Here is a 25993-nt window from a genome sequence, read left to right on the forward strand (position 1 = left end):
GACGAGATGAGGTGACCCACGATTCAGGGAGGCGGGCCGGGTGGAAAGGGACGCGGGTTAAAGTGGATCCACAGGTCGTGTCTGGCGTGACATGTGGTGCATTGTGGTCCTGGGCGTGGATATAATGGTGCTGGAGGCAGCTGGAGGGAGGAAGAACCTAAAGTGAACAACGAGCTTCAGGTGGCGTGTGACGGCAAGTGTGGTGATTTTCGGCGACGATTATGGATGCGTTGGAATCGAGACAACGAGTCGAACACGGCGGTAACGGCAGTGACTAACTAAAGCGTCGAAAAAGGATCGAAAAATAAAGGCAAAGAGAGTAATTTAAAAAATATATTATTGAATGTGTCTGAAGATACAATGTATAAGAATATATATAGGTACTAAAAAAATCAAAATAATAAAAATATAAAATCTTATAAATATATAAATATAGTATATAAATATAAATGATATTAAATGATTTTAATCGTTCTAATTATACTCTAACCATGTATATAAAATAGAGAGATATATTCCAAGCTAATAACAATCGCATCAAAGTAAGATTTTAAACTGAAGCAACCGACAAATGTATGTTAGTTATGAATTCATGCAATCATATATTCAATAATATTAATTCAACTTTCTAGCTTGTGATTTTGTAACAAACTTGGGAGAGAGAAGGAAGGAGATAAAGTTATTATTAGTTAGCAAAACAATCAGGGGTTTCAAACAAGTAATAATTATGTAATTATATCAACAATATTATTAAAGCCATATATATAATATGGTTGTTGAAATTTCTAATTATGTCAACAACACAACATTATAGCTTCTAATTTTTGAACAACACAACGCATACATTGGTTGAAAGATCCCATCCCTACCTTGTGTTCCTTTTTCTTAGCCTTCAAATAAAATTCTAGCTAGATATATATTATAGTACTTGATTTTAGATATAGTTTTTTTTTTTTTTCATTTCATCTGTTTTTATTATTAAAATAATATTAATTAGATTTTAATTTTTATGGACGGTCATCTAAATGCATAAATTTAATTGGATAACTATATAAAATTTTTTAATAATCAAAATTAAACTCTATTAATTATAAAACCATCGTAAAATTAAATGTCCATGCCTTATGCTGCAACGGTTTTTGAACCGCTGATAACTCATTTTGCGACGGTTAAAAACTGCCGCTAATCTTTATATAAACCGCTGCTAAACGCCATTCTCCTATAGTGTATTGTGTTTTTAACTTTTATGTTAATTTTATGTCTTTTAGATTATACTATACACAGATGTAAACTAAGCTTCATAAGTAATTCATTTATTTGAGAAACTTTTACTTAATTTATTAATCTGTGTGGTAGCACCAAAACAACTGAACACCCCAACCCCCCTTTTATTTTATTTTATTTTTATTCTTTTTTTTTTAATTTTCTTTGTGAGATAATAAAATAATGCCATGTGTTTATTATTTTCTAGGCTTAAGCGCTTAATAACTAACAGTGACAATTTTCATGGAACCCCACCACACTTTTATTTAAATTTAAATTGAAGTCCCGGGGCCCTATATAAGTTAAACAAATGCATGTATCTTTTAGAAAGTTGGAATTCAATAACAAAAGTGATCACCACCAAGAGGAAAAAATAAAAAAAATAAAGATATTAAAGTAGAATTTGCCTAACACAGTTCTAGATCAACCTACTTTGTGAATTGTGATATGTGTGCTCGTTAATTTCCACATTGTTCCAATATTTAAATTGTTACAAAAGACAAAGCTTAAGTATCATAGATTGCTAATTTATAAAGGGATATAAGATGGTGACATTATTGAAGATGTAATTATTATTGTTATCTATCCCAAGAAAGGAACTAGCTAGTAGGGAAAATGGTTTCTCAATGGAAAGATAGATAGATAGCACTAACATTAATATAATAATAACTTTTAAGTTCACTATAATAAATTAAAGAGTATCCATGAAAGATACATACATATATACTTCATTATTACCATGAAAGATACTTAAGTAACATCATCATATAATAATTGGATATATGGAAATCAGAAGCTTGCATTATTAATAATTAATGAAAAAGGCTTATGATCATTTTTAATCACATTGATTCTCATTAATAGTAAAAGCTCAGGTGTAGTCAACTTTACGTGAAGTTGATAATTAAGAGCAGTTAGATAATTTGACCGATTTGATTAAATTTTCATTTAACAGCTCTCAACTATCAACTTCACGTAAAATCGACTGCACATGAATTTCCACCTTCATTAATTAACTTTGTTTGAGAATCGCCACCAAGTAATAATTAATAAATATTTAAAATTAAAATTATGTAATCTGTTGTTTTTTTTGTGTTGTGTATTTTATTTGTGTGTTTGTAGTATATTTCCTTTTAACTAGAATAATAACATATAATAATTATAAACTAAGGTTTTGAGGGTTAGTGCCTAGGAAAGCATAGACAGCTCCAAGCAAGTTCTAAGTAATTTAATTTATTATTAGTTTTATATTATTTTCTTATTATTATCTCACTATCAAGATAGATCAGCATGTGTATTTGCAATTTCTTTTTGTTTATGAATGGATAGTGTGTCGTTTTCCAGCAATTTATGAAGATTTTCTCGTACATCATTCTATGAGGTTCTCTTTTTCTTTCTCCTTATCAGTTGTATGTTGATATTCATTATTATTCATGCTACTATATATACACACTATAATAATTGATATCCAAATCAATTAGTTCATAAAGCTTTCTAAAAGTCATGTATGTATATCTGATCTTTCACAATTATAAACTTGAAAGGGAACTAATATATCAAATCAGATTATTATTAGATACTTGTGCCAATAACAAGTATATATATATATATTAATGCACAGCTAATATTATTGTTATATATACATAAGAGCGAAGCTAGAATAATTTTTTAGAGAGGGTAATATAAAAATTATAATTTTAGAAAGAGAAAAAAAATAGAAAGGACTAATGTAAAAATTAAAAGATTATATACATAAAATATTTTAAATTGAGAGAGCCATTGTCCCCTTAAAATGTACGAGGCTCCATCCCTATATATATTTATAATTACGTATTGTCATATTATAAAAAAAATTAAATTTTTAATTTTTAATTTAAAAATATTATTTAAATTTATAAATATAATTAAACATTATATAAAACTCTATGTACTACCAATGAATCAAAATTAAATCATATTTATTTTCTTTTCAAAAACAATCATATTCAAACGGTATAAGAACAATATATGGATGTTAAACCCTAACAACTATGTAATCATATTAATTAAGATTACAACGGGATGTAATGATTGTAATAGACTCAAGTTCAAATCATAAACAAATAATAATAGAAAAATCACATCAATAGCTAAAATAATATATATAATAATGCAAAATAAAATTAGAAATTCAATATCTCCACAATTTAAACCTGGCCTTATAAGATTTATCTGTCTATCACTTCAAGAATGGAAGAGTTTGGTATAGAAGCAATATAAAATAAGGATATGTATACCAAAAATACAGAAGACAAAGTTGAAAGTGGTAGGGCCATGAATGAAGTAGATGAAAAATTGAAAACAATAATTGAGGATAGGGGGATATGGGTCCTATATTATCGTTTCTGTGTTGATCAATGATGAGATTCCCACATACATATTAGGGCAGTGGTATCCTACATGTCTTCTTCACAAGATTGATATGATTTGTTCAAAACCCATTTACACCATCATTGCCCAATAATAATAATAAATTTAACTTTTTTTATTTAAATTTTTTAAATAACTATTAATATATGAAATTAAACTTTGTTACATTGTCACTTAATCTCATTCTTTTCATGACAAAAACCTTTATAAGGTATATTGCTCTGATAGAGAAGTTTGGAAGAGATATGGGAAAAGAAAGATTTTCATTTCTAATAAAATTATGAAAAAAAAATGAAGAATTTTTATTATATTTGATATAGAGAATAATACTACCTATTTATACTAAATTGATTATGAAGTTTAATATAATTAAAATAACTAAATTTTTTAGATGATTTTGTTAGAAAAAGATAAACATAACAAATTTAAAAAAAATACACATAACAAATTTTGTTTCTAGGAAAAAAAAATGATGGTTTAATAATTTCCAATAAATTAGAGGTTATGTAATAGACTATGAGAATGCGAATTTCACCAACAATATTTTTTACGACTGAAAAGTTAAGTAAAGGTCTCGTTGTAAATTTCAATAAATATTACTGACGATTTATAGCCATCAGTAAAAATAAAATAATAATATTGATACCTATGTCGTCTGTAATAAAGGGATGTCAAGTTCAAAATTACAATTTGAGGTGATGGGAATGAAAATTGTTAAATTAAAATTAACAGAATATTAAAAAAATGAGAAGATGTTCAAAGTTAGGAGTTTAATTCTTAGATGTGATATCTTCAATTTAAAAAAAATATTCTGTTAACTTTAATTTTTTGTACGATAAAAATCTAATTATAAAATTTAAAATAATATAAAAACTCAATTGAAAATTTTTAAATTATAGGCACTTAATTATAAATTTAGAATTTTGATAAAATTATAGAAACTGACAGAATAATTTAATCTTTAACAAATTCAAAATATTTTCCATGTATTTCATAAGATATTTTGTAATTATGAGTTTAAAAAAAGTAATTAATTTACTTATTTTCTTTTTTAATATTTCGTTTCGAAATTAATCTTTTCGGTGGAGAAAATCTACTCCCATTCATTTAAAGGAACCTCAAGAAGTGAAACTCATTAGGATTTTTCATTATTCACTTTCATTCTATCCTCTTTTTTTTTTTTGGTCATATTGACATTTTTATATCAGTCATATTAATTTGGGCTTTGTCTGATTCACATAGACAGACCAAAACATTGTAAGCTGTTACCATTTTGTTACTTTATAAGTTTATAATATATATGTAAACAAAAAAAAAGTTTATAATATATATTATTTTGACTCAGATGAGTTTTATTTTTCAAGCATCAAATTAGTTTCACAAATATTTTTTAAATAAAAATAATATCACACAAGTGTTTGCCAAAAAAAGAGTGTATATCACACAACTTTGAGTTTTCTATTCATTTTTCTTTAATTTTTTCCTTTCTCCTTCACCCTTTACAAGAGATTGTGATAATATACACAAGGTTCTAGGTTCAAATTTTATCCTAATGTAAAATAAAAAATTTATATGACTTAATTGGCACTTCAATTTCTCAAAGTCAAAATGGTGGGGATCAGATGCAAACATCCATTTAAGGAGATTGTAAAGTTGGGTGTTGGGATTTATTGGTTGGCTAGATGTTAGTTGTGCAATTAATACATAAATGCTTTTGAGAGTAGAAGCAAATATTTCTTGGATAATATATATGAGAAATTTCAAAAGTATATTCTCTACTCTTAGTATTATGGAATATTAATACTCTCTCTAATTCACAGTATTGTTGTTTTAAAATTTAAATAAATATTTTCAGTGCAACATATATTTGTTATTTTCACATTTTAAATTTTATTAAACATTTTTATTTTTACCTTTATTTTTTCACATAATAGCAACCACATTAAAAAATATAGTACTTATATTACAAATTAAAAAAAAAATATTTTGACCCATGGTGTTGCTAGTCTTATAGTCTTATCCTTTTGCAATTTACTCTACTTATTTATTGATAATTAAGGATAGTTTAACAATAAGAAGGTGAAGCAATATAACATATCTACTCTTGATTATTTATTTATGTATTGCTTATAGTTGTGAAAGTGTGAGAGTTATGTAGAGTGAGTTTGTGTGTATATGAGAGTAAGTGAAAGGCTATTGTGTTAAGGGAGGAGAAGCATAAGAATATATATGGAGCAATCTAGCAAGTAAGTTCTTATTAAACTTTCATCTTTGCTTATTTTTTTTTCATTAATGTTCAGTATGTTATTGAGTTAAATTTTTGTTATTCTTTTTCTGATTAAGAAAAAATAAAAATTGATTAATTGAAATAATGGATGGTTCATAGAGAGACCAGAGAGAGCCTGAAGCCAGGGGATCACATCTACACTTGGAGAACTGCATATTTATATGCTCATCATGGTTCTTTTTATTTTCTCTCAATTTCTCTCTTTATAATTATTTAGGATGTAATAAATGAAATTTTGGGCCAATATATATAGTGAAATTTTATTCCATTTATCTCTATTTCTTATTTTCCGGTACATTTTAAATTAAAATAAGTATATAAAACCAACTTTTAACTAGTTAATATTAATTAATTTTTTTTATTGTAAAATTATTCTTTTAACCTCTATTTTCAAAGAATTTAGAGTTTATAGCTAGGATTTAAAGTTTAGGATTCAAAATCTAAAATAAAAATGTAATTGAAAAAAAATAATTGATATTGAACAAAAAAAAATGAACTCTAATTAAACTTTTAATATGTTGTAGTTAGATACATTCATGTATAGATCATTGTTTATGTCTCAAGTCTCAACTGAATCTTTCATTGTGTGACTAACTGAATAGGCATTTACATTGGTGAAGAAACAGTAATTCATTTCACTGTAAATGGACAATCATCAATAAGAACTATTTCATCATCTGCAGACTCGATTCATAGATGTCAAAGGTCAACATGTATGGATCCACACAAGGCGAATGGGGTGGTTTCGTCTTGCCTCGACTGCTTCCTAGCCGGCGGTGATGTATGTCGGTATGAGTATGGCGTCTCCCAGGTTTACTTTTTCGTCAGACTCCGTGCCGGAATGTGTACTCTCGCAGCCTCAGACGAAGATGAAATCATTGTCCGTCGAGCAAAGTATCTGCTCGAAAAAGGCTTCCCCAGCTACAATCTTTTCAAGAACAATTGTGAAAACTTTGCTGTGTATTGCAAAACAGGGAGGGTAGATGTTGAATATGGAGAAGTTGGACAAAGTGGCCAAATAAATGCCATTCTTCCTGCCAGTTTAAGGATATTTAAAACTGACATTGGACTAAGGAACCTGCCGAAATTAGAACCAGAAGAATTGGCAGAAACATTGCAAAAAATGGTTTCTCAACACCAATCCCAGTGAATGTTGCACCATAATCAACAGTTATGTTAAAGTGTTCTTGTTATATGTACAATACTGTGCTGATGATATAAGTTTGCATAAGAGTTTCTATGTAAAATGAGTATAGAAAGAGTTTCAATTTTCAAATTATTAATTCAATGTATGCTGTCATATGATATCCTATATTCCTGGCTCAAGATCAAACTATGGATTTGCATAACTTCTTGTTGCTGCTTGTACCTGTACTTTGTTGTTTGCACAATAAGATTCTATGCAACTTTCAGCTATCGCATGTTAATGCTTTCTAAATTCTATGCAACTTTTTTCTCCTTAACTTCCATATTAGGATGTGAGGCAAAATAAAATATATGAATTTGAACAACTTATTGGCAAATGATCAGTATGATTATTATGGCAACGATGCTTTAACTTAAGATGATATTACACTTAACCCGTTAAATTTCAGAGAGGTACTTTATACTTATTATATAAGAATCCTGAAGAGTGTAACTGAAGAGCTAAAAACTGCTTAAGAAACCGTTACCTCCGAAGATGTAGAGAATCACCAGCTATTGCCACATGTATCAGTACTAGTAGACATCAAGAAGAGAATAAATCTTCTCGTGTAATTTTAACAAAAACAAGTCATATACATTTTATTTAATTAATATTTCGTAAAACTATATATCACTAACAAAAATTGGACTAATCTTGGTAAGGCCCTATAGTTGCAACCAAAAACAATAATCCAAAGGAGAATCTAAACCTTCAGATTCATTACAAGCCATTAGTGAAATAATTTACCTGTGGGGGCATGAAATGATGGTCTTTGTCTTCAGAGTGGTGATCGTTGTATAGTTAGTTTAAGAAATTTGCTCCACTGATCTGAATTAATCAATCTATATTCACCAGCCATAGATTGGATTTTGTACTTGCGGGGGCAAGAGATGAAGGTCTTGAGCCTGCTGCTTGTCATAGTTTCGTGTTCCAGGTAAAGCTCCGGTACATAGTCGCAAGAATTCACTGCCGTTGAAACAGTAGTGAGCGAATGCTATTCCTCCGTCTACCATCTCTGTCAGATTAGGCATTGAAACTGACTTAGCAATGCGCTTTTGTCCGTTATGTGTTTTCGAGTTTGCAGTGTCATCTTGCGTATTCAGAACTCTGTCAAGCTCAGAATATTCCAGAAATCTTTGAGTAGCAGCGTCCCAAGAAAGTTGATATCGTTGCTCAGGGGAAAGAAGTTGAGGCTCATTTTCTAATGCTTCTTTTACTTTTGCAACAAAGTCTTCGGATGTCTTGTAAGTCAAGCAGTTGGGGAAAGTCCTGAAGAACTCATTTGATGGATGATCAGCACAAACTACAAATTTTCCCATGGCAAGTGCCTCGGCTGTAGCGGTGCAGAGCACGTCACTGACGCTTGGATTTATGAAGACTTTATACCTTCACAAAAGTAGATAAATAATGTCAAAGAGGAACCAGATTTACAAAATCAAGTTCAGTATTAGCATCTGGCATTAAACACATGAACTAGGAATACGATTCATGTGTGATGTACAAAATACATGCATGAAAAAGAGAAAATATATATCATAATCTAAATTGTGTGGTTCAGATAACAAATTATTCTCACCCATGAAGCGAATCATCTGCATGGTCTCTTCCCTTCTGAAAGTTGATATTCAAATCAAATCTTTTAGCCATACTCTGAACTTCGTTGGCATCCTCTCCGTTACCGAATACATCCAACTTGAAGCCATCAAGATCACTCTTATGCTTTGCTAATAAATCTATCAATTCCTTGTACCCCTTTGCCCATACCATCTTTCCCAAGAAATATGCTCCTTTTGTGAAGGCTTTCTGCCCGAGCTCCTTATCTGCAGCAATCTTTTCTCCAATTTTCAAGAACTTAGGATTCACGCCGTGAACATTGCAAATTACAGACCTTGGTAAATCCTGAGTGGCAGCTGAGAGTCGAAGGACCTGAAAAGAAATAAAACATAACTTAGTTCATTTTGTCTCTCTTCATATATTTATGATAATATAACTCCTTGAAAATTAATCAAGAAAAAGCACCACCATGTTGCTACTTGTGTTGCAGGTATATTTAGGCTTGGATAAATATCATACCTTGTGGCAGTGTGCTCTCGTAACCAAGTTATTTATGTGCTTCACTAAGAATGCTTGAAGGGGCCCATTTTTCTCCCTCTTGATGTATTCCAAGTAATTCGTGTGGACAACACCAACTACATGGTTGAATTTATCCGTCCAACGCCTGCCATGATGATACCAATTCAAATGTTCTGGTTCTTCCAAGATGGCAATGTCGGCATCCCTGGATGGTATAAATTGAGAAGTATCACCAGCAGGTATTATACTTCGTCTTTCTTTTGAAAACTATGCACAAGAAGGACAAAGTGTGAAAACTAAATGCAATTTGACATCAAAACCTGTAGAATGCAAATAATGTCCAAAAATAGCTACCTTCCCAGGATAAAAGCAAATTTTGAAGTCTGCCTTGAAACCAATTCTTTCCTCAAGCCATTTATGTATATAAGCTTCCTGTTGCTCTGGCGAACTGAAAGTGATATTGTCGGGATAAACTAGTTGTTGATCTGATGTGCAAAGCCATGGAACCATCAGAGTTATTTTCTGATTTGCAGATTTTGATAGGTATGCAGCTCGAAATAGTGGATTTACCGATGTTCCCGTCATCCAAGGAAGACTAGCAGTTGTGACTATGGCCAGATGCCTCTTATTCTCGGATGGATCATGCTTTGTATGATCTGTCCATGGTTCACCATTATATCGGTGTCCTGTACTCTGAAGAACACTTGCTATTCGTAAATCCAATTCATCGTTTACATTTCCATTCCCAATAGCGGAGGATTCTCCACTTGAAAGGGACCGCAGAACAAGCTGGTTCTTACTTTTACTATACAAGCTTTCCACTATCTTATCACGAAAATCTGTCATCACATTTGGAAAAACAAATAAAGTGAACTTGACAGACAAACTAGAAATCTAAGACTATTGACAAATTTTGCTAGCTAACACAGAGCAGAAACATAAACTTCAAGCGAAAATAAGTGAAGTAGAAAATCACTGCAATGAAGCCTCCGGAAGTACGTACCTCTGCGGACTCCAAGTTGATCCAAAAAAGGACTAGACTGTTTCACAAAATAGGCCAAAAGTTCAGGCACATCCAATGGAGGAACTTCCTGAAACAGTCGTTGTGTGAAAAATATTAACCACAGTTCCTCATTCAAATCAAAACCACATGTGCAAAGCATACAAGAATTGGTCCGTAACACAGTTACTGACACATTTAAATGGACCTTGTCATACAAGTAAAAACCAATTAACTAACTATAACACACTTTTAACCGAAGTGCATTTGACGAGGCATATTCACATGATCCAAAGAAAACAACTGACCTTTGACTCTTCAGGCTCCTTGTATATTAATTTCTGCAAGAACAAAACATAAACATTCTTAAAACGGGTTCTTTTTCAGACAACTAAATAGTGATGTTAATATTAAACAACATCTAATATATAAATTCATCAAGTGAGGTCTTTTACAATCCCAGAAACATATATCAAGAATAAAAACATGAAAATTAAAAGTATTATGAACTACAAAAAAAGTAACAATATCAAACAAAATTCATCGAATTCGAAGTTTCACTCCTATCTATTTAATACTTCCAGGATTTTGTATAAATTTTAACTCATGAGAATATATGATTGCGTCATTGCGAGTGAAACTTTAAGTTAAGAAAACACTTAAGATGATACTATATAGCATCAAAAGAGTGCATGGTCATAGTAGCTGAAAATTTTCCATCTTCTACAGAAACTAAAAACAGTTTTTTTTTCCTTTTCTGGAATTCTTATTGCTTTAAAATTTTGTTCAAATATGCGAGGAAAAAAAAGAAGATTTTTTCATTGCAAAATAAAAACAAAAAAAGAAGAAAGAAAGAAAGAAAGAAAAGGAAAGAAGCATACCAAACTTGATTTAAATTTTTCAACGAACTCGTTGTTCTTCTCGAACTCCTTGAACTTCGTTTTCAGCTTCTGAATCGGTTCCCAATCTTTTTCTTCCCTCTTCGAATTGTCCCCTTCAAACCCCCAAATTCCATCGGTATCCTCAACCTCCGCCACAATTGCATCCTTTATATTCACCAAACCCATCCGAATCCTCGAACTACACATCGCCGTCGCCGTCGGCGGCGGTAATCGCCATTTCTGGATCCTCCTCGCACCACTCCCCTCCGACGTCGCCGGCAGCCTGAGGCGGAGGTTCCTAACGAAGTCCATGTCCGCCGGGTTCTGCGGCGGAGGAGGAGGGTCGAAGGAAATGGCGAGGTTTCGGAATGAGGTGGCACGGTCGCGCATGAGCTGAATGTCGTGGCGCCATGCGTTGGAGAGGAGAGAGAAGGCATTGACGGAGGAAATGGTGGTGGTAGTGGTAGTGGTGGTTGGGGTTTTAGGGTGGGTGGCCATGGCGGAGGGTTGTGGTGGTGTTGCCATGGAGGAAGGAGAAGAAACCAATGGAGATTGAGGGTTCTTCTTCTTCTTCCAATGTGTTTGGGAGTTGCGACTCGTTCCTTTGTGGAGGGAACACGCTTTTTTGGCGCACGTGTTTATTTCTCTTTTCTCCACGTAGGTTTTTTTTTTTTTGCTTTGGTAAGAGAAAGCTTTTTGGTGTTTGGGTCCAACGAAAATGGGTTGTTGGTTGGACTATGCATGACCTGGAATTGGACACTGAGTCCAATATTCATGCTGTATGCAAAATAATTGTCTCGTTTGTTAAAAAATATATTAAAACTAAATAAAAAAATTTAAGATGTGAAAATTGATAACATAATAAAACAATATTTTAATTATTTTTAAATTTATATCTTTTATTATTTATTAATTTCACTGTCTTAATTTAAAAGCGGCTATTACTAAAATATTACTTTATTATTTTAATTTTTGTATCCAAACTAAATTAGTAAAATTATTAATTGTGATTATTGGGAAAAGTCACATAATTTGGTCGTTTAATTAAGCAAAATGATATTTGAATCAAATTTTTTTATAATGTTCTATGTATAAACTATGAAAGTGATATATAATACTATTTTTTTAAAAAGTTATTGTTCAGCAATTCTGATATTTCTTTAAATAAAAAATAATTAATTATTTGATCAATTAAGTTTATCAAATTACAATATTTTTTTAATTTTTTACGATATTTATTAATCTAATAAATTAAAAAATAATTTATTATAAATTAAAATTTTATTTAAAAATTTGTTATCTTCGAATATGTTGTTTATTTTTTAGTTTTTGATAGTATCTCCCAATTCGATAAATTAAGAACTAATATCGTTAGCTAATGGGTTGCTGCATGCACAAGACGAGATTTGAATCCTCGACACTTTTTTAAACGGACTAATAAACTAACTACTATACCAATTCAACTTCGTTAATAGGTTGTTTATTTGAGGGGTATCTAGCGAAAAATATCTGAAGCCCAAAGTACCTTAGCCCACAAATAATGGGGGGTTAGATTCGTTAGGGTCGTTATTACTTTACGTGTAGATTAACGTGTAATATAACATATTCACAAATTGCAACTTGACACCCAAAAGATCTGAAAATTGCAACTTAGTTTCTTCTTTTCTCTTATCGTCTTGGGTTTTGTGCTTTCATTTCATTATTAGTTTATTATTACGCGTTCAAGTTCCAACAAGCACAAGCATCATCACGTCAGGTGCCACGTGTCCATCATTTTATCATTCATTTTCCCTTGCACCGTCAACTTCTCCTTCTCTCTCTTTCCTTAACGGCGAAGCTCCCTCGGAAGGGCACCATCGTCATTTCATCTCCAACAGTTTCCTGTTCTTCTCCCTTTAACTGCGTTAGAGAGAGAGGGGAATCGAATTCAGAGGTTGTTCCTGTTCTTGTTGCAAAAGGATAAGAAGAAAAACAAACATTAAGATATGGGGTTGCTGTCCAACAGGTAAAATCTTGTTAAATTCTTAAAAAGTTTGGATTTTTCCTAACTTATTATGTTTATGGTGTGTTATTGAATTCTGGGTCGGATTTCGATTTGGAGTATTGTTGTTTTGTTTATGTTATGATTTATGAACACCCAAAAAAATTTTTTGAATAATGGAAATGGTGGATTGTGCAGAGTGAGTAGAGAGAGCTTGAAACCGGGAGATCACATCTATTCATGGAGGACTGCTTATATTTATGCTCATCACGGTTTCTCTGTTCTCTCTTACTCTTTTTTTTTTTTTAATTATTTTTAGGTTTTGGTTTTGTTTTTATTATTTTGATTATATTAGCTTGTTAAGGTTTTGATTCAATAGTGTAAAGAAGAAAAATTAGTGAATGGAGTAGAGATATAGTTAGTACTTAGTAATTATTAAGTTTTTGGTGAAAAGAAGCAATGGATAATAAGCATTTTGTCAATTGTACGGATGGTAGTTTAGGGTTTTAATTAAGAGTAACTTGGCTGGTTTTGGTGATTTCAATTTCGGGGTAGCCTTGAACCACAAATAATTTTGTCCTCTTTGTAGTCTTATTTAAGTTTATAGCATATTTTCTGTGGATTAAGTGACAGTTTTGGTGGATATAATGACATTATATAATGGAGAAACTAGTCCTTTTGCTGTTAAAATTATGAAACATTAAAAACCATGGGACAATTAATGAAAAGTTTAGATTAAGATGGAGCCAAGGTTACTAGTAGAGCAGAGATTTTTAGTTACATTGGATTCAAGATCATACTCCTACATTTTTGTGCTATTGAACATGTCCTAAGTCAATTGTATAGTGGTTAAGTGAGACACAACTGTGAGCCATATAGCACGTAATCGTATAATGTGGTCCAAGTAAATGAATAATGCATTAGACATGGTGTTTTGAAGGGCCTCCTTATTTGAAGTATACTTTGTGGTTGCAGACTTTGGCATTGTTCTACAGTCTCTCGCTTTCATTAGAGTCATATGGTAGATAATCTCGTGTTGTGACGATTTTTCATTCTGTCTGAACAACAGGAATTTTTGTTGGCGATGACAAAGTCATTCACTTCACTAGACGCGGGCAAGAAGTAGGAACTGGCACCGTGCTCGATCTTCTCCTTGTTAGTTCAGGACCGGCTAGATCTCGAGAAGCCTGCCCAACATGCACAGGCACAGCACCCCAAGAGGGGCATGGGGTGGTTGTCTCTTGCCTGAACTGCTTCTTATCCGGTGGCGTCCTGTATCGGTTCGAGTACGCTGTCACCCCTGCCCTCTTTCTTGCAAAAGCCCGCGGTGGAACATGTACTCTTGCAGTATCTGATGACTATGACATTGTCGTCCATCGAGCAAAGTTTCTGCTTGAAAATGGATTTGGCTGCTACAATGTTTTCAAGAACAATTGTGAAGACTTTGCCATCTACTGCAAAACCGGCCTGCTAGTTGTCGAACAAGGAACTATGGGACAGAGTGGCCAGGCAGTTTCCATCATAGGCGGACCTCTTGCTGCCGTTCTTTCCACGCCACTTCGGCTGGTAACTACCAATGTTTACGGAATGGCAGCGACAGCCATCGGAGTTTACTGTGCGAGTAGATATGCTGCTGACATCGGAATGAGGAGAGATGTGGTTAAGTTGCAAGTGGAAGACTTGACTAGAAGGTTGGCCACTGGGTTGCTTCAGGTTGTTGAACCACAAGTCCCTGTGGCTCTTGCACCTCCTCAATCTTCTTCTCAGCCTCAAGTTCTTAGTCATTGATTATAAGTGCTTGTTGTTGTCTTTGTTAAAATATTTTCTGTTAAGACTATTCAAAAAATGATTCTCATGTCCATTTTTCATTTCCATCTTGGTGTGTAAGCAAATACAAATTTGATTGAAAGACTCTATAGTGATGGAACTACATGAAGTTATACTTTTGTTTGTACATCTGTTTCTTGTTTTTGGATACTTTTTGCTTTTTGTTACTTGAGTTATGAATCTTTGCTTGGATATTTTCAATTATGTGTGAGTTCAACTGAGATCTAATTTCTAGTTAAAGTGGTCATTGAGATGAACATGTGAATTTAATCATTGGAAAAATCTGAATTGTTTCAAATAATCACAACTCAAACAAGCATAACTTATTAGGATATTTATCATCAAAAGTACTGAGTTGATTGACTCATCATGAATGAACTTTACAATCCTGTTGGACATTTTAGACATCAAGAACTTAAATTTCTTGTGCAGTTTATTACAATACTTAGCGGCTCCATTGCTCAACAATTTGTCACTTCTTAGTCATGAACATGACCAACATAGTATACTCTAACTTTTCTTCTTCCAACTTCATCACAATCCTCTTTCTATATCTAAGGAATAATTCATCAATTATTCCTTCACCAAACTCTGCATTTAACATTGGTTCACAAGTGGCCCTTACATGTTTGGCTATGAAATCAGCACTCATATCTGCATTATCATTGCCATTGTTATTGTTCAAACCCTCATCCCAAGGGTTATTGATAGCTTCAAGCTTTTGAAGAGTAAACGACCCTTCTGACTCAATCACTTGTATCACTTCATCTGGTGTACCACCATATCTTGGCATGTTCATTGAATCCAATTTCGCCTCTTCAATCAAACCCTACAATACAATACATTAGATATAGAAAGATATAGATATGAAAAAATTGGTAAAAATAGGTAACATACTTCATAAGCTTATTGTTTCTTAACAAAACATATAACAGAAAAGATTATAGAATTTTCCATGTATGTGTATATGTACCTCTGAAACCATGTCATTGAGTGCTGAACCAAGAACTTCATAAGGGGATATCATTTCAGAATTTTGATCTCTGCCAAGAAACATCAGAAACATACCACCACCCTGCACTAATTCCTTTGCACGAGATCTTAGAAATGCACTGAAATCATGTTGAAACTGATCAAGATATGCTTGGTACACCTCTGGTGGGCTTGTTCTTGTTATGTAAATGTTTCCCTTATTAACCAATCCAGTTCCCTTAGCCAATCTCCTCGGGGTCTGGAATAGAACGAAGAAATGTTTTACACTATCAGTACATAATGGATTTTGCTATCGTGCACTCGTTAGCAAAATCCTATTATAAATTGAAGATCATTGAAGTTGGCCTAACCTGAGAGAGCCAATGCAGACTGGCAGAGGAATGAAATAAGTGAATGGAATTGTTAGGGAAGAGTCTCCCATAAAAGCTCCCTGGTGTTGCATTCACGAAACACGAACCGAGTCTCTCTCCCTTTTCTTCCATTAGCCTCTCATAGAATTGAGGTAGTGACTCAAATATGTTGTTGAAATCGTTCCGAAATTGATCATTCAGGAAAAATTGGAATGCAAGTGGTTCATGATCATGATTATCAAGGTTGCAGCTTATAGAATCTACAATATCGATGATACCAGATACTAATTTGAGTGCATTGGGACCTGAAGAACATCCTAAATCTGCCACTTTTAGACAACTTGGTAGAGAGCTGCTATAGAGGCTCCTTATACTTTCTTCCAGCATAGGTTTCACTTTGGACATTAGATTACTCTACAAGGAATAAGTTATAAACCAATGTAATCCAAGATTAATAATGTTGTGCAAGACTAAGGAAAAAGCTTTTTAGATATGAATGATTTCAGGATAAGATATCAGAACTTTTATGTAATTATAAGGTTTAGATTTCCATCCTTGTTGCCGATAATACTTCTAATTAAACGAAAAATTTCAACATAAAATAGGATGAATAGTGTAACATGGATTGGTTCAAAATAGCTAGATTAGTAGAAATCAAATGTGGATAACTGAATGAAAAGTCAACTCCCATCTCTTATGTTCTCTCTTCTTTCAATTTCTCTCTATGTCATACAATTCTCCCACAAATTCTCCAATTTTCATACTTGTTAAAATGAATCACAAGAAACTCTTATTATGAAATAACATGATCCATGTTTAGCTGCTTTTACTTTCAGGAAAAAGAAAAACAGTTGATGATCAAGTGTGCAAGCAATATGAGAGAGGAAGAGAGAAGTAGTATGGAGAACCTGAAGTGATGAGTTGTTAGCATAGTTTGTTTCTCCAACTCCACCCTTAGTGTGAATGAACTTGCTTCTTGTTGCCATTGATCACAGCAAAGATAATCAAAGATTCAAAAACCTAAGGAAACATAATAATAATAATAATAATAATAATAATAATAATAATAATAATAATAATAATAATTCTCTTCTAAGTTCTAAGATCATATATAAAGCTGCAAAATGCTATAAATTTGTGTATCTTTCAAGATGCATTAAAAGAAAATAAGCTCATTAGATAAATTTGTTGTCCAATTTCATCGTTTGTAAATATTTATCCTAACGCTTAAAAAAATGGAACATTAATTAATGTATCAATAACATACAATCATACCTGTGATAACTGATAACCTTTCTATATTAATAAAAGTAGTAATTATAGAATGCCGACCCAAATACTATGATTATATTTATATCATTTATATGAATTGAATATGGATATCTAATTATATCTAGTCAATAGTCAAACATAAGAAGCGTGATTTTTCGTCTATTCTAGTTTCAAAACATCCCAAAACTAGCTAAGCTGTAGCTGAAGAGTGAAGGTGGTGGCGGTTGTGTAACTTTCGGTTGGACTCATATTGGGCCCAATTTTATTTGGGCTTTTCTTTTTGGTGTTTTGGAAATTGGGCTTACAGAATGGGTATAAGAAACAATACCAAAAAATATTGATATCAAAAGTTCAAAACACTCCCAAACTCCCAACCCTACCGTCACCGGCGTTATCAGCATCCCGCCGCCGTCACCTTGACCGTGGAGCTCGTTCCTGTTCCTACTCCCTAATGAGGTACATTCAATTTGGCAGAAATGTGGTCTCACAGATCCTCAGACGCAGGTACGTCACCAATCTCGTCAGAAACCCAGCGAAACCGCCCTTCAGTCTCCCAAAGCGTCAATAGTGCAGGACCTCCTCGCCGAAGTGGAGAACGAGAGGCTCCGGGAGAGAGATCAGCGAATTAGGGCCGGATTGGACACCGCCGACATCGACGCCGAATGCGAAGAGGACTACATGGGCGTGGGTCCCCTCATTGAGAAGCTCGAGAAGGCGAGAGTCAAGGATAAGGAATCTAATCTCAACCTCTACGAGGAGCCTTCTGATTCCGACACCGACGAAGACGACGAGAGGTTCACCCCCGAGGCAATCCAGAACCGCTTCAATGACTTCGAGAAGAAGTTCAACAGGCACAAAGACTTGCTGAACAGTTTCGTCGAGGCCGAGACTTTCGACGAAGCTTTTAGACTAATGAGTAGGATTGATAAGTTTGAGGAGAAGCATTTTAAGTTGCGTCCGGAGTACAGGGTAATTGGGGAGCTCATGAATCGTCTCAAGGTGGAGACTGATCAGAAGCAGAAATTTCTTCTGCAGAACAAGCTGAACAGGGCAATGAGGTTGGTGCAGTGGAAGGAGGCTTATGATCCCGAAAACCCTGCGAATTACGGAGTTATTCAGCACGAGCAGCTTGGGCCTAATGTGGATGCGTTGCAGAATGCGGGATTCGAGAAGGAGAATCGGATTACGCAGGGAGAGAATGCTGATGCAGCAGCCGATGAGGATGCTAAAGATGTTGATGATGATGATGATGATGAGGAGGAGTTTGATGACATGAAGGAGAAAGACAACATACTGCTGGCGAAGCTCGATGCCATTGATAGGAAACTCGAGGAGAAACTTGGTGAACTTGAGTACACGTTTGGGAGGAAGGGTAAGCTTTTGGAGGAAGAGATTAGGGATCTCGCTGAGGAGAGGAATGAGTTGACCGAGAAGAAGAGAAAACCTCTTTACAGGAAGGTATTCACATCTCATACATGCCTAATTTTGTTCACTTTATAGCCTGTGGATGTGGTCTTTTAATTCATGCTCATTGGCTTCACTTTATCAATTATTTTACTCACAATTGTTAATTAATGAGTGCACCATTCAGAAAGTAATTTTCTTAGGTATGAGAATTAAAAACCATTAGTGCTGCAGTTTAATCTGCTCTGTCTCTGTGTGTTTGCTTTCAATATGAAGGATTTTGTTACAGTTAATTGTTCGCTTCATTTTTTCTATGAGAATTTTATGTACTGAAAATGCTAGTAAGTTTTCTTGCTAGAGTACCTATGGATATTTTTTGAATCTAGTATATGCTGCCTAAAAGAAAAGTTTTCTCTGCAGAACATTACCTTAAGGATTTAGCTTCTGCTGTTATTTTGGACCATACTATTGCTTACCTTATTTTATGCTCCACTATTAAGCAAAGTGCACAAATTTTATCGCTGCCTCTCATTTATATTCTTCTCATTGGAAGAAAAGTTTTTCTCCAATTGTCTCAGAGGTTTTGTAACGCATTTCGCTGTTAAATTCTTTGTCTGAACAAGTGTGTGTATATATATAAGTTAATTGACCTTTGTTATGTTTATTTGATTGGAGAGTAAACTGAAATTTCATACAAGCCCAATTGAATAAGATCTTTTCAGTAATTCAGTTTGATCAAGTGACATCATTTATAATTTAAAAAAAATAATAAAGAAGGGAGGAAAAAGAACCCTGAATCTTGAATCCGTAAAAAACACACTTTCAAATGAACATCCTTAACTGGTTTTCTATTTTTCAGTAATTTTGAGTTCTCAAAAGTTTATCTGAGTAGCTTCTGCTGTTATTTTGGACCATACTATTGTTTACCTTATTTTATGCTCAATCTTTTAACACAATGCAAAAATTATATCACTGCCTCTCATTTATATTCTTCCGCATAGGAAGAAAATTTTTTCTCTATATATTGTCTCAGAAGTTTTATGAGGCACTTTACTGTTAAATTCTTTATCTGGACAAGTATATATATATATATATCAGCTAGTTGATCTTTGGTATGTTTGTTCGAATTTAGAATCGTTACCTTCTGCAGTGAATTTGATTGGAGAATAAACTGAAATTTCAGACAAGTCGAATTGAATAAGATCTTTTTGTTTGATCAAGTGACATCATTTATAATTTAAAAAAAAAAGAAGGGAGAAAAAAATTGCTGAATCTTGAATCCATAAAAAACACACTTCCAAATGAAAATCCTTAAAAAGTGAACTGGTTTTCTATTTTAGAGTAATTTTTGTGATCACAAAGTTTATTTGAGTAGGTGGGGCACATTCTGTGTGACTACAAGATCGATATTTTTGGTTAACCCTCTAAGTTGGTTTTTAGCTTTGGTGATTCTTGACATTTTAATTATTGACTCTAATAAGCAGATATCATATAGATTGCTGGCATATGCTTTCGTGAAATAATGGCATTTTATATACTTTTCTGTTTCCTCGAGAATTTAGGTCTATTGTTATCCCTTGCCTGAATTTCCCATGCAGAGATACTCATGGGTATACCATTTTTGAAGAATGATTTTTCTGTGCTAAGTGCCAAAATGACCCCTTATTTAGGTATCCTGTATTTCTTGCTTCACATCCATCTTTATATATACAAATACCTATGTTGATTTTTTTTTCTATGAAAATTGTTATATGTATACAATACATGTTAATATCTTGATCTTCTTTTAAGATATTGCATTTCTTTTTTATTTCATAGAGGGAGTTCTTATTGATCTTTACATTGTGCACTTTCATTGTGTTCCTTGTTAATTTGAGTTTGTAAATTTAGTTATTTTGTCCGCTGTCATATTTGTGCTATCAATAGATCTAACTTTAGATTTTGTTTATATGTGTTACCAGGGTTTTGATGTGAAATTGATAGATGTGAATAGAACGTGTAAAGTCACTAAGGTACTCCGCAGATTTTACTTCCTTCCATGGTTTCCACTCTTTTTTATTTTTTCCCTATGTGTTTAGTTATTTCATGGTGTAGGGAGGACAAGTTGTTAAGTACACTGCTATGTTAGCTTGTGGCAACTACAATGGTGTTGTCGGATTTGCCAAAGCCAAAGGCCCTGCAATTCCAGTTGCCCTTCAGAAGGTATTGACTCTTATTTTGCCTTTCAAGTTCTGTTTAAGTTTTCTTTGGCAGTTAATCTGTTCTTGAGACGGTGAGAGTTGGGATTGGTGGCTTTTGTTCCACCATCAGTTGCTTTAGGATTTCAAATAAACCTAAAACATGTTTTACTCAGTACACAAAGATCTTGCTAATATGAACATGCTTTCTTGTAAATTCAACTAACAGATCATTCTTAATTATTATAAAAGTATCCAAATATTTTGTATTGTTAAATTTTACTTTGAAAACTGTTTATCCAATATGCTTTATTCTAATCTCAAATTAAATTTGGATCTCATTTTACTGTATACTTTTGTTTGAGTCAGTTGAAGAGAGTTGAACACAAAGTGCTGGTTGCATTATAGATTTATAAGATACATACACACGCATAATAATCTGTATTACATTGATCTTTTCATTAGAGGATTAGAAGAACTAAATATGTGTTTATAAGCCTTTAATAAGAGTACCTATATTTTTTCTAAGTGAAAGTAGACCTCGAGTGATTTATGTTTAATAAGTTATTGTTTTGACAGAGTATTGAATTAATCATTGATTTTTCCACAATCAGGCATATGAGAAATGCTTTCAGAATTTGCATTCTGTGGAGCGACACGAGGAACACACGATAGCACATGCTGTACAAACATCATATAAAAAGACGAAGGTATGTAATCCATTTCCTTCTAGTAGCACTTCCCACATTTATCACTCTGATTAATTTTAGCTTCTATAATGAAATTGTAAAGGGGCTTTATTTTTGTGGATAGAATTGCAAGTGTTTTGCTTATCCTTGTTAATAGTTGAGATTACTCCATGTGTTTATGCTTTAGGTGTACCTTTGGCCTGCTTCCACCACAACTGGCATGAAAGCTGGTAGAATAGTTCAAACCATTCTGCATTTAGCTGGTTTTAAGAATGTCAAGTCAAAGGTAACTGACATTTGAATACAATCAATAAAAGCGTATTCCTGTAAATATAGTCCTTGCTCTAATTTTAGTTGCGCTTGATAGGTCATCGGTTCCAGAAATCCGCATAATACAGTTAAGGCTGTCTTCAAAGCCCTTAATGCGGTTAGTATCTTGCTGATGATTCAAATCAATCATTCAAAATGGTTATTCTGTCATTGTATTTGATATGAATTTGTTGCTTTTCTCAGATTGAAACACCGAGAGATGTACAAGAGAAGTTCGGCCGGACTGTGGTTGAAAAGTATCTATTGTAATGGAGATTGTATTGTGCTGAGTTCATTGCTGGTGGGGATGTATTGCATTGAATCCTCTAATATCCACTTTTTCATGTGTTAGGTGTTTCTTAAATCACTTGACATGAATTGGAGGCCAGTTTCCTCCATTCATTGTTTCTTTGTATTTCTTCCCACCAAGTTCTTGGCAGCATTATCTTCAAAATTTTGCATGTATTTTTATCGTGTTTTCATAAAGGCAAATGGAACGGTAATGCAATATAGTGGCCCTTACATGTTTGGCTATGAAATCAACGCTCATATCTGCATTATCACTGCCATTGTTCTTGTTCAAACCCTCATCCCAATGATAGCTTCAAGCTTTTGAAGAGTAAACGACCCTTCTGACTCAATCACTTATTCACTTGTATCACTGCATCTGGTGTACCACCATATCTTGGCATATTCACTGATTCCAATTTTGCTTTTTCAATCAAACCCTACAATACTTCATAAGCTTATGGTTTCTTAACAAAGCATGTAACAAAAGATTATAGAATTTTCCACCTATGTGTATATGTACCTCTGAAACCATGTCATTGAGTGCTGAACCAAGAACTTCATAAGGGGAAACTATATGAACTAAAAGAGTAATTTAACCTTTTGTATTCTATGTATATAAAAAGTTAAAATTAAAATTCTACTTATTCTCCACTCAAAGGACCATATACTTATTGTATGAATCTCATATACCATTATAAATACGATAATGAGATTCTGAGTTACTGACACCATATAAGATAGAAAGGCATGACAATAATATATTAGGCATGGAGATTTGTATTTGTGTCTATAGTGACAATGCAAGCACGATAACTCATTAGAATATCTATACTTGTTAGATTCATTCATAGTTAAAATTCAAAGCTAGAAGCTCATTTCCATTTCCCTGATTCCATCTGGTTCTCTAAGCTATACAAAGCTTTACTTATGTTTCTATAGAATCGAATTGCTTCTTTTTAATATAACTTCTTGCTGTTTGTACGTGTCTTTAATTTGTTGTCGGATTTAGTTCCTTGAGGTAATGTATGCTTCCATAAATTGAAACTCGAATTTCAATGCTAGAGACTGGAACTAAAATTTTAGTCTCGAAATACAAAATTTTAGTCCCTTCAATATCTCAAAAAAGTGAAGATACAAGAGACTGAAATTTCAAGAAACTAAAATTGAGACTTTTAACATTTTCTTTAATATATAAAAGTATTTTAGTTAATATTTTCATTTTATCTTTATATTTATCATGAATCAAACAAGATAAGACTTAATACAAAATTTTAGTTCCTTTCAGTTTTGTATACTTAATACCAAACATAATAAAAGACTTAATTTAATTTGAGTTTCTCAATCTCAATCTCTTCCAAAGATGTTTGAACTTTGATTCATTTGAGCTATGAATCTCGTTAAACAGCAATCTTGGTTCATTGTCAGAATTTCACAATGCATGAGATGATAACATTATTCCTCGAAACAAAAATGCAAGACAATTGCAATCCATGAAAAAAAAAAGAAAAATTATAAATTTGAATAGCTTATTCAAAATAATAACATTCATGTCATTTCTTAGTCATGAACATGACCAAATTAGTGTACTCTAACTTCTCTTGTTCCAACTTCACCACAAGCTTCTTTCTATATCTTACAAATAACTCACCAATTATTCCTTCACCAAACTCTGCCTTCATCAACGGTTCACAAGTAGCTCTTACATATTTGGCTATGAAATCAGCACTCATATTTGTATCATCATTGTCATTGTTCTTGTTCAAACCCTCATCCCAAGGGGTATTGATAGCTTCAAGCTTTTGAAGAGTAAAAGACCCTTCTGACTCAATCACTTGTTTCACTTCATCTGGTGTAGCACCATATCTTGGCATGTTAATTGAGTCCAATTTTTCTTCTTCAATCAAACCCTGCAATACATTAGATTTCATATATGAAATTAGAAAAATGATATATATATATATACATATATGAAATTAGTAAACCACTCTTGAGTCCAATTTTTCTTCTTGCCAAGTGTTTCATATTATATATTCACACAACCGTTTCTCAATGGTTTCTATATTTTCTATCTTGAAACACTTGGCATATACATATAACATACTTCATAAGCTTATGATTTCTTAACAAAAGATATAACATAAAAAATTATGCAATTATCAAGAATGAATTTTGTTCAAGCTTGGATGGTCTATGTAATCATGTATGTATGTACCTCTGAAACCATGTCATTGAGTGCTGAACCAAGAATTCCATAAGGAGTTACTATTTCAGAACTTTGATCTCTGCCAAGAAACAACAGAAACATACCACCACCCTGCACTAATTCCTTTGCACGAGATCTTAGAAATGCACCGAAATCATGTCGAAACTGATCAAGATATGCTTGGTACACCTCTGGTGGACTTGTACTTGTTATGTAAATGTTTCCCTTATTAACCAATCCGGTTCCCTTAGCCAATCCCTTCGGGGCCTAAACGAGAACAAAGAAACGTTTTACACTGTCAGTACATAACGGATTTTGTTATCAAGCACAGGTAATCAAAATCTTATTACAAATTGAAGACCATTGAAGTTAGCCAAACCTGAGAGAGCCAATGCAGACTTGTGGAAGAATTAAAGAAGTGAATGGAATTGTTAGGGAAGAGCCTCCCATAAAAGCTCCCCGGCGTTGCATTCACGAAACACGAATCGAGTCTCTCTCCCTTTTCTTCCTTTATCCTCTCATAGAAATGAGGCAGTGACTGAAATATGTTGTTGAAATCGTTCTGAAATTGATCATTCAGGAAAAACTGGAATCCAAGTGGCTTGTTATCATGATTATCAAGGTTGGAGCTTATGGAATCTACAATATCAATGATATCAGATACTAATTTGAGTGCATTAGGACCTGAAGAACACCCTAAATCTGCCACTTTCAGACAACTTGGTACAGAGCTGCTATAGAGACTCCTTAAACTTTGTTCCAGCATAGGTTTCACTTTGGATATTAGCTTATTCTGCAAGGAATAATTTGTTTTTTTCCCCACAAAATTTGGAATTAGCTTTATATACCAATATAATGCAAGGAGAGTAACAACTGTTTAATCTATTACATGATATCACAACTTCTATCTAAGAGGTCAAAATTTCAATCTTTGTTAGCCAAAATACTTCTAATTAAACATTAAATTTCAACATAAAGTAGGATAAATGTAACATGTATTGTGCAAATAGTTCAAATAATAGAAAGAAAAGTTAGCTATAATATGATAACTTTACCAAATGTAAAAGAAAATTCAACTTCCCTCTCTTAAATTCTCTTTTCTTTCATATTAACAAATGAATCTCTTGTAAATTCCACAAGTTGAGAGAGAGAAAGAGAGAAGTAGAAAGGAGAACCTGATGTGAGGAGTTGTTAGCATAGCTTGTTTCTCCAACTCCACCATTAGCGTGAATGAACTTGCTTGTTGTTGTTGCCATTGATCACAGGAAAGATAATCAAACATTCAAAAGCTTAATAGCCACAGTACTCGTTGTTGAAACACCCCTCTTCTTTATAGTAAGCAAAGATGAGCAGGTGCTACTTGCTTTAAGGAAAAACAATAATAATACGTTCTAAGAA

The 25993-nt window shown here is 33.1% G+C and overlaps 6 protein-coding genes across 9 annotated transcripts; 3 read left to right on the forward strand and 3 right to left on the reverse strand.

Annotated features, from left to right (window-relative positions):
- The first annotated feature begins 5741 nt into the window (after window positions 1-5741).
- On the forward strand, window positions 5742-7276 carry LOC107476147 (protein LEAD-SENSITIVE 1). Of its 2 annotated transcripts, none has more exons than XM_016095895.3 (3): window positions 5742-5918; window positions 6059-6132; window positions 6562-7276. In XM_016095895.3, the coding sequence occupies exons 1-3, from the start codon at window positions 5902-5904 to the stop codon at window positions 7107-7109; spliced, it is 639 nt and encodes a 212-aa protein (XP_015951381.1). In that variant the 5' UTR covers window positions 5742-5901; the 3' UTR covers window positions 7110-7276. The 2 variants fall into 2 exon arrangements, with proteins under 2 accessions (XP_015951381.1, XP_052113073.1); XM_052257113.1 differs by having other exon boundaries at window positions 6643-7276.
- LOC107476146 (digalactosyldiacylglycerol synthase 1, chloroplastic) lies at window positions 6747-11712 on the reverse strand. 3 transcript variants are annotated; one of them, XR_008005847.1, is made up of 8 exons: window positions 11100-11712; window positions 10527-10559; window positions 10222-10309; window positions 9573-10057; window positions 9219-9485; window positions 8722-9071; window positions 7893-8531; window positions 6747-6887 (listed from the first exon to the last, which is right to left on the reverse strand). XR_008005847.1 is itself a non-coding variant. In XM_016095894.3 (7 exons), the coding sequence occupies exons 1-7, from the start codon at window positions 11622-11624 to the stop codon at window positions 7994-7996; spliced, it is 2286 nt and encodes a 761-aa protein (XP_015951380.1). In that variant the 5' UTR covers window positions 11625-11712; the 3' UTR covers window positions 7697-7993. The 3 variants fall into 3 exon arrangements, 1 of the variants encoding a protein (XP_015951380.1); XR_008005846.1 differs by lacking the exon at window positions 6747-6887 and adding an exon at window positions 6912-7037; XM_016095894.3 differs by lacking the exon at window positions 6747-6887 and having other exon boundaries at window positions 7697-8531.
- A 1063-nt stretch (window positions 11713-12775) lies between these two features.
- On the forward strand, window positions 12776-15034 carry LOC107476150 (protein LEAD-SENSITIVE 1). The gene is made up of 3 exons (XM_016095897.3): window positions 12776-13104; window positions 13279-13352; window positions 14150-15034. The coding sequence occupies exons 1-3, from the start codon at window positions 13085-13087 to the stop codon at window positions 14866-14868; spliced, it is 813 nt and encodes a 270-aa protein (XP_015951383.1). The 5' UTR covers window positions 12776-13084; the 3' UTR covers window positions 14869-15034.
- Window positions 15035-15180: 146 nt separating this feature from the next.
- LOC107476148 (probable caffeine synthase MTL2) lies at window positions 15181-17544 on the reverse strand. The gene is made up of 5 exons (XM_016095896.3): window positions 17526-17544; window positions 17159-17270; window positions 16251-16664; window positions 15881-16138; window positions 15181-15736 (listed from the first exon to the last, which is right to left on the reverse strand). The coding sequence occupies exons 2-5, from the start codon at window positions 17234-17236 to the stop codon at window positions 15380-15382; spliced, it is 1107 nt and encodes a 368-aa protein (XP_015951382.1). The 5' UTR covers window positions 17237-17270; window positions 17526-17544; the 3' UTR covers window positions 15181-15379.
- Window positions 17545-17942: 398 nt separating this feature from the next.
- Window positions 17943-22685, forward strand: LOC107476307 (uncharacterized; the record flags this gene model as incomplete). The annotated part of the gene is made up of 7 exons (XM_016096109.3): window positions 17943-18980; window positions 20888-20938; window positions 21021-21128; window positions 21718-21813; window positions 21980-22078; window positions 22160-22219; window positions 22306-22685. Coding segments are annotated over 7 exons (1518 nt in total), but the record flags the coding sequence as incomplete, so codon positions are not given.
- Window positions 22686-23883: 1198 nt separating this feature from the next.
- On the reverse strand, window positions 23884-25993 carry LOC107476151 (probable caffeine synthase MTL2). The gene is made up of 4 exons (XM_016095898.3): window positions 25771-25993; window positions 24975-25388; window positions 24605-24862; window positions 23884-24299 (listed from the first exon to the last, which is right to left on the reverse strand). Exons 1-4 carry the CDS (start codon window positions 25849-25851, stop codon window positions 23943-23945), a joined length of 1110 nt encoding a protein of 369 aa, XP_015951384.1. The 5' UTR covers window positions 25852-25993; the 3' UTR covers window positions 23884-23942.

Source organism: Arachis duranensis, chromosome 2, assembly GCF_000817695.3.
Source record: "Arachis duranensis cultivar V14167 chromosome 2, aradu.V14167.gnm2.J7QH, whole genome shotgun sequence".
NCBI lineage: Eukaryota > Viridiplantae > Streptophyta > Magnoliopsida > Fabales > Fabaceae > Arachis > Arachis duranensis.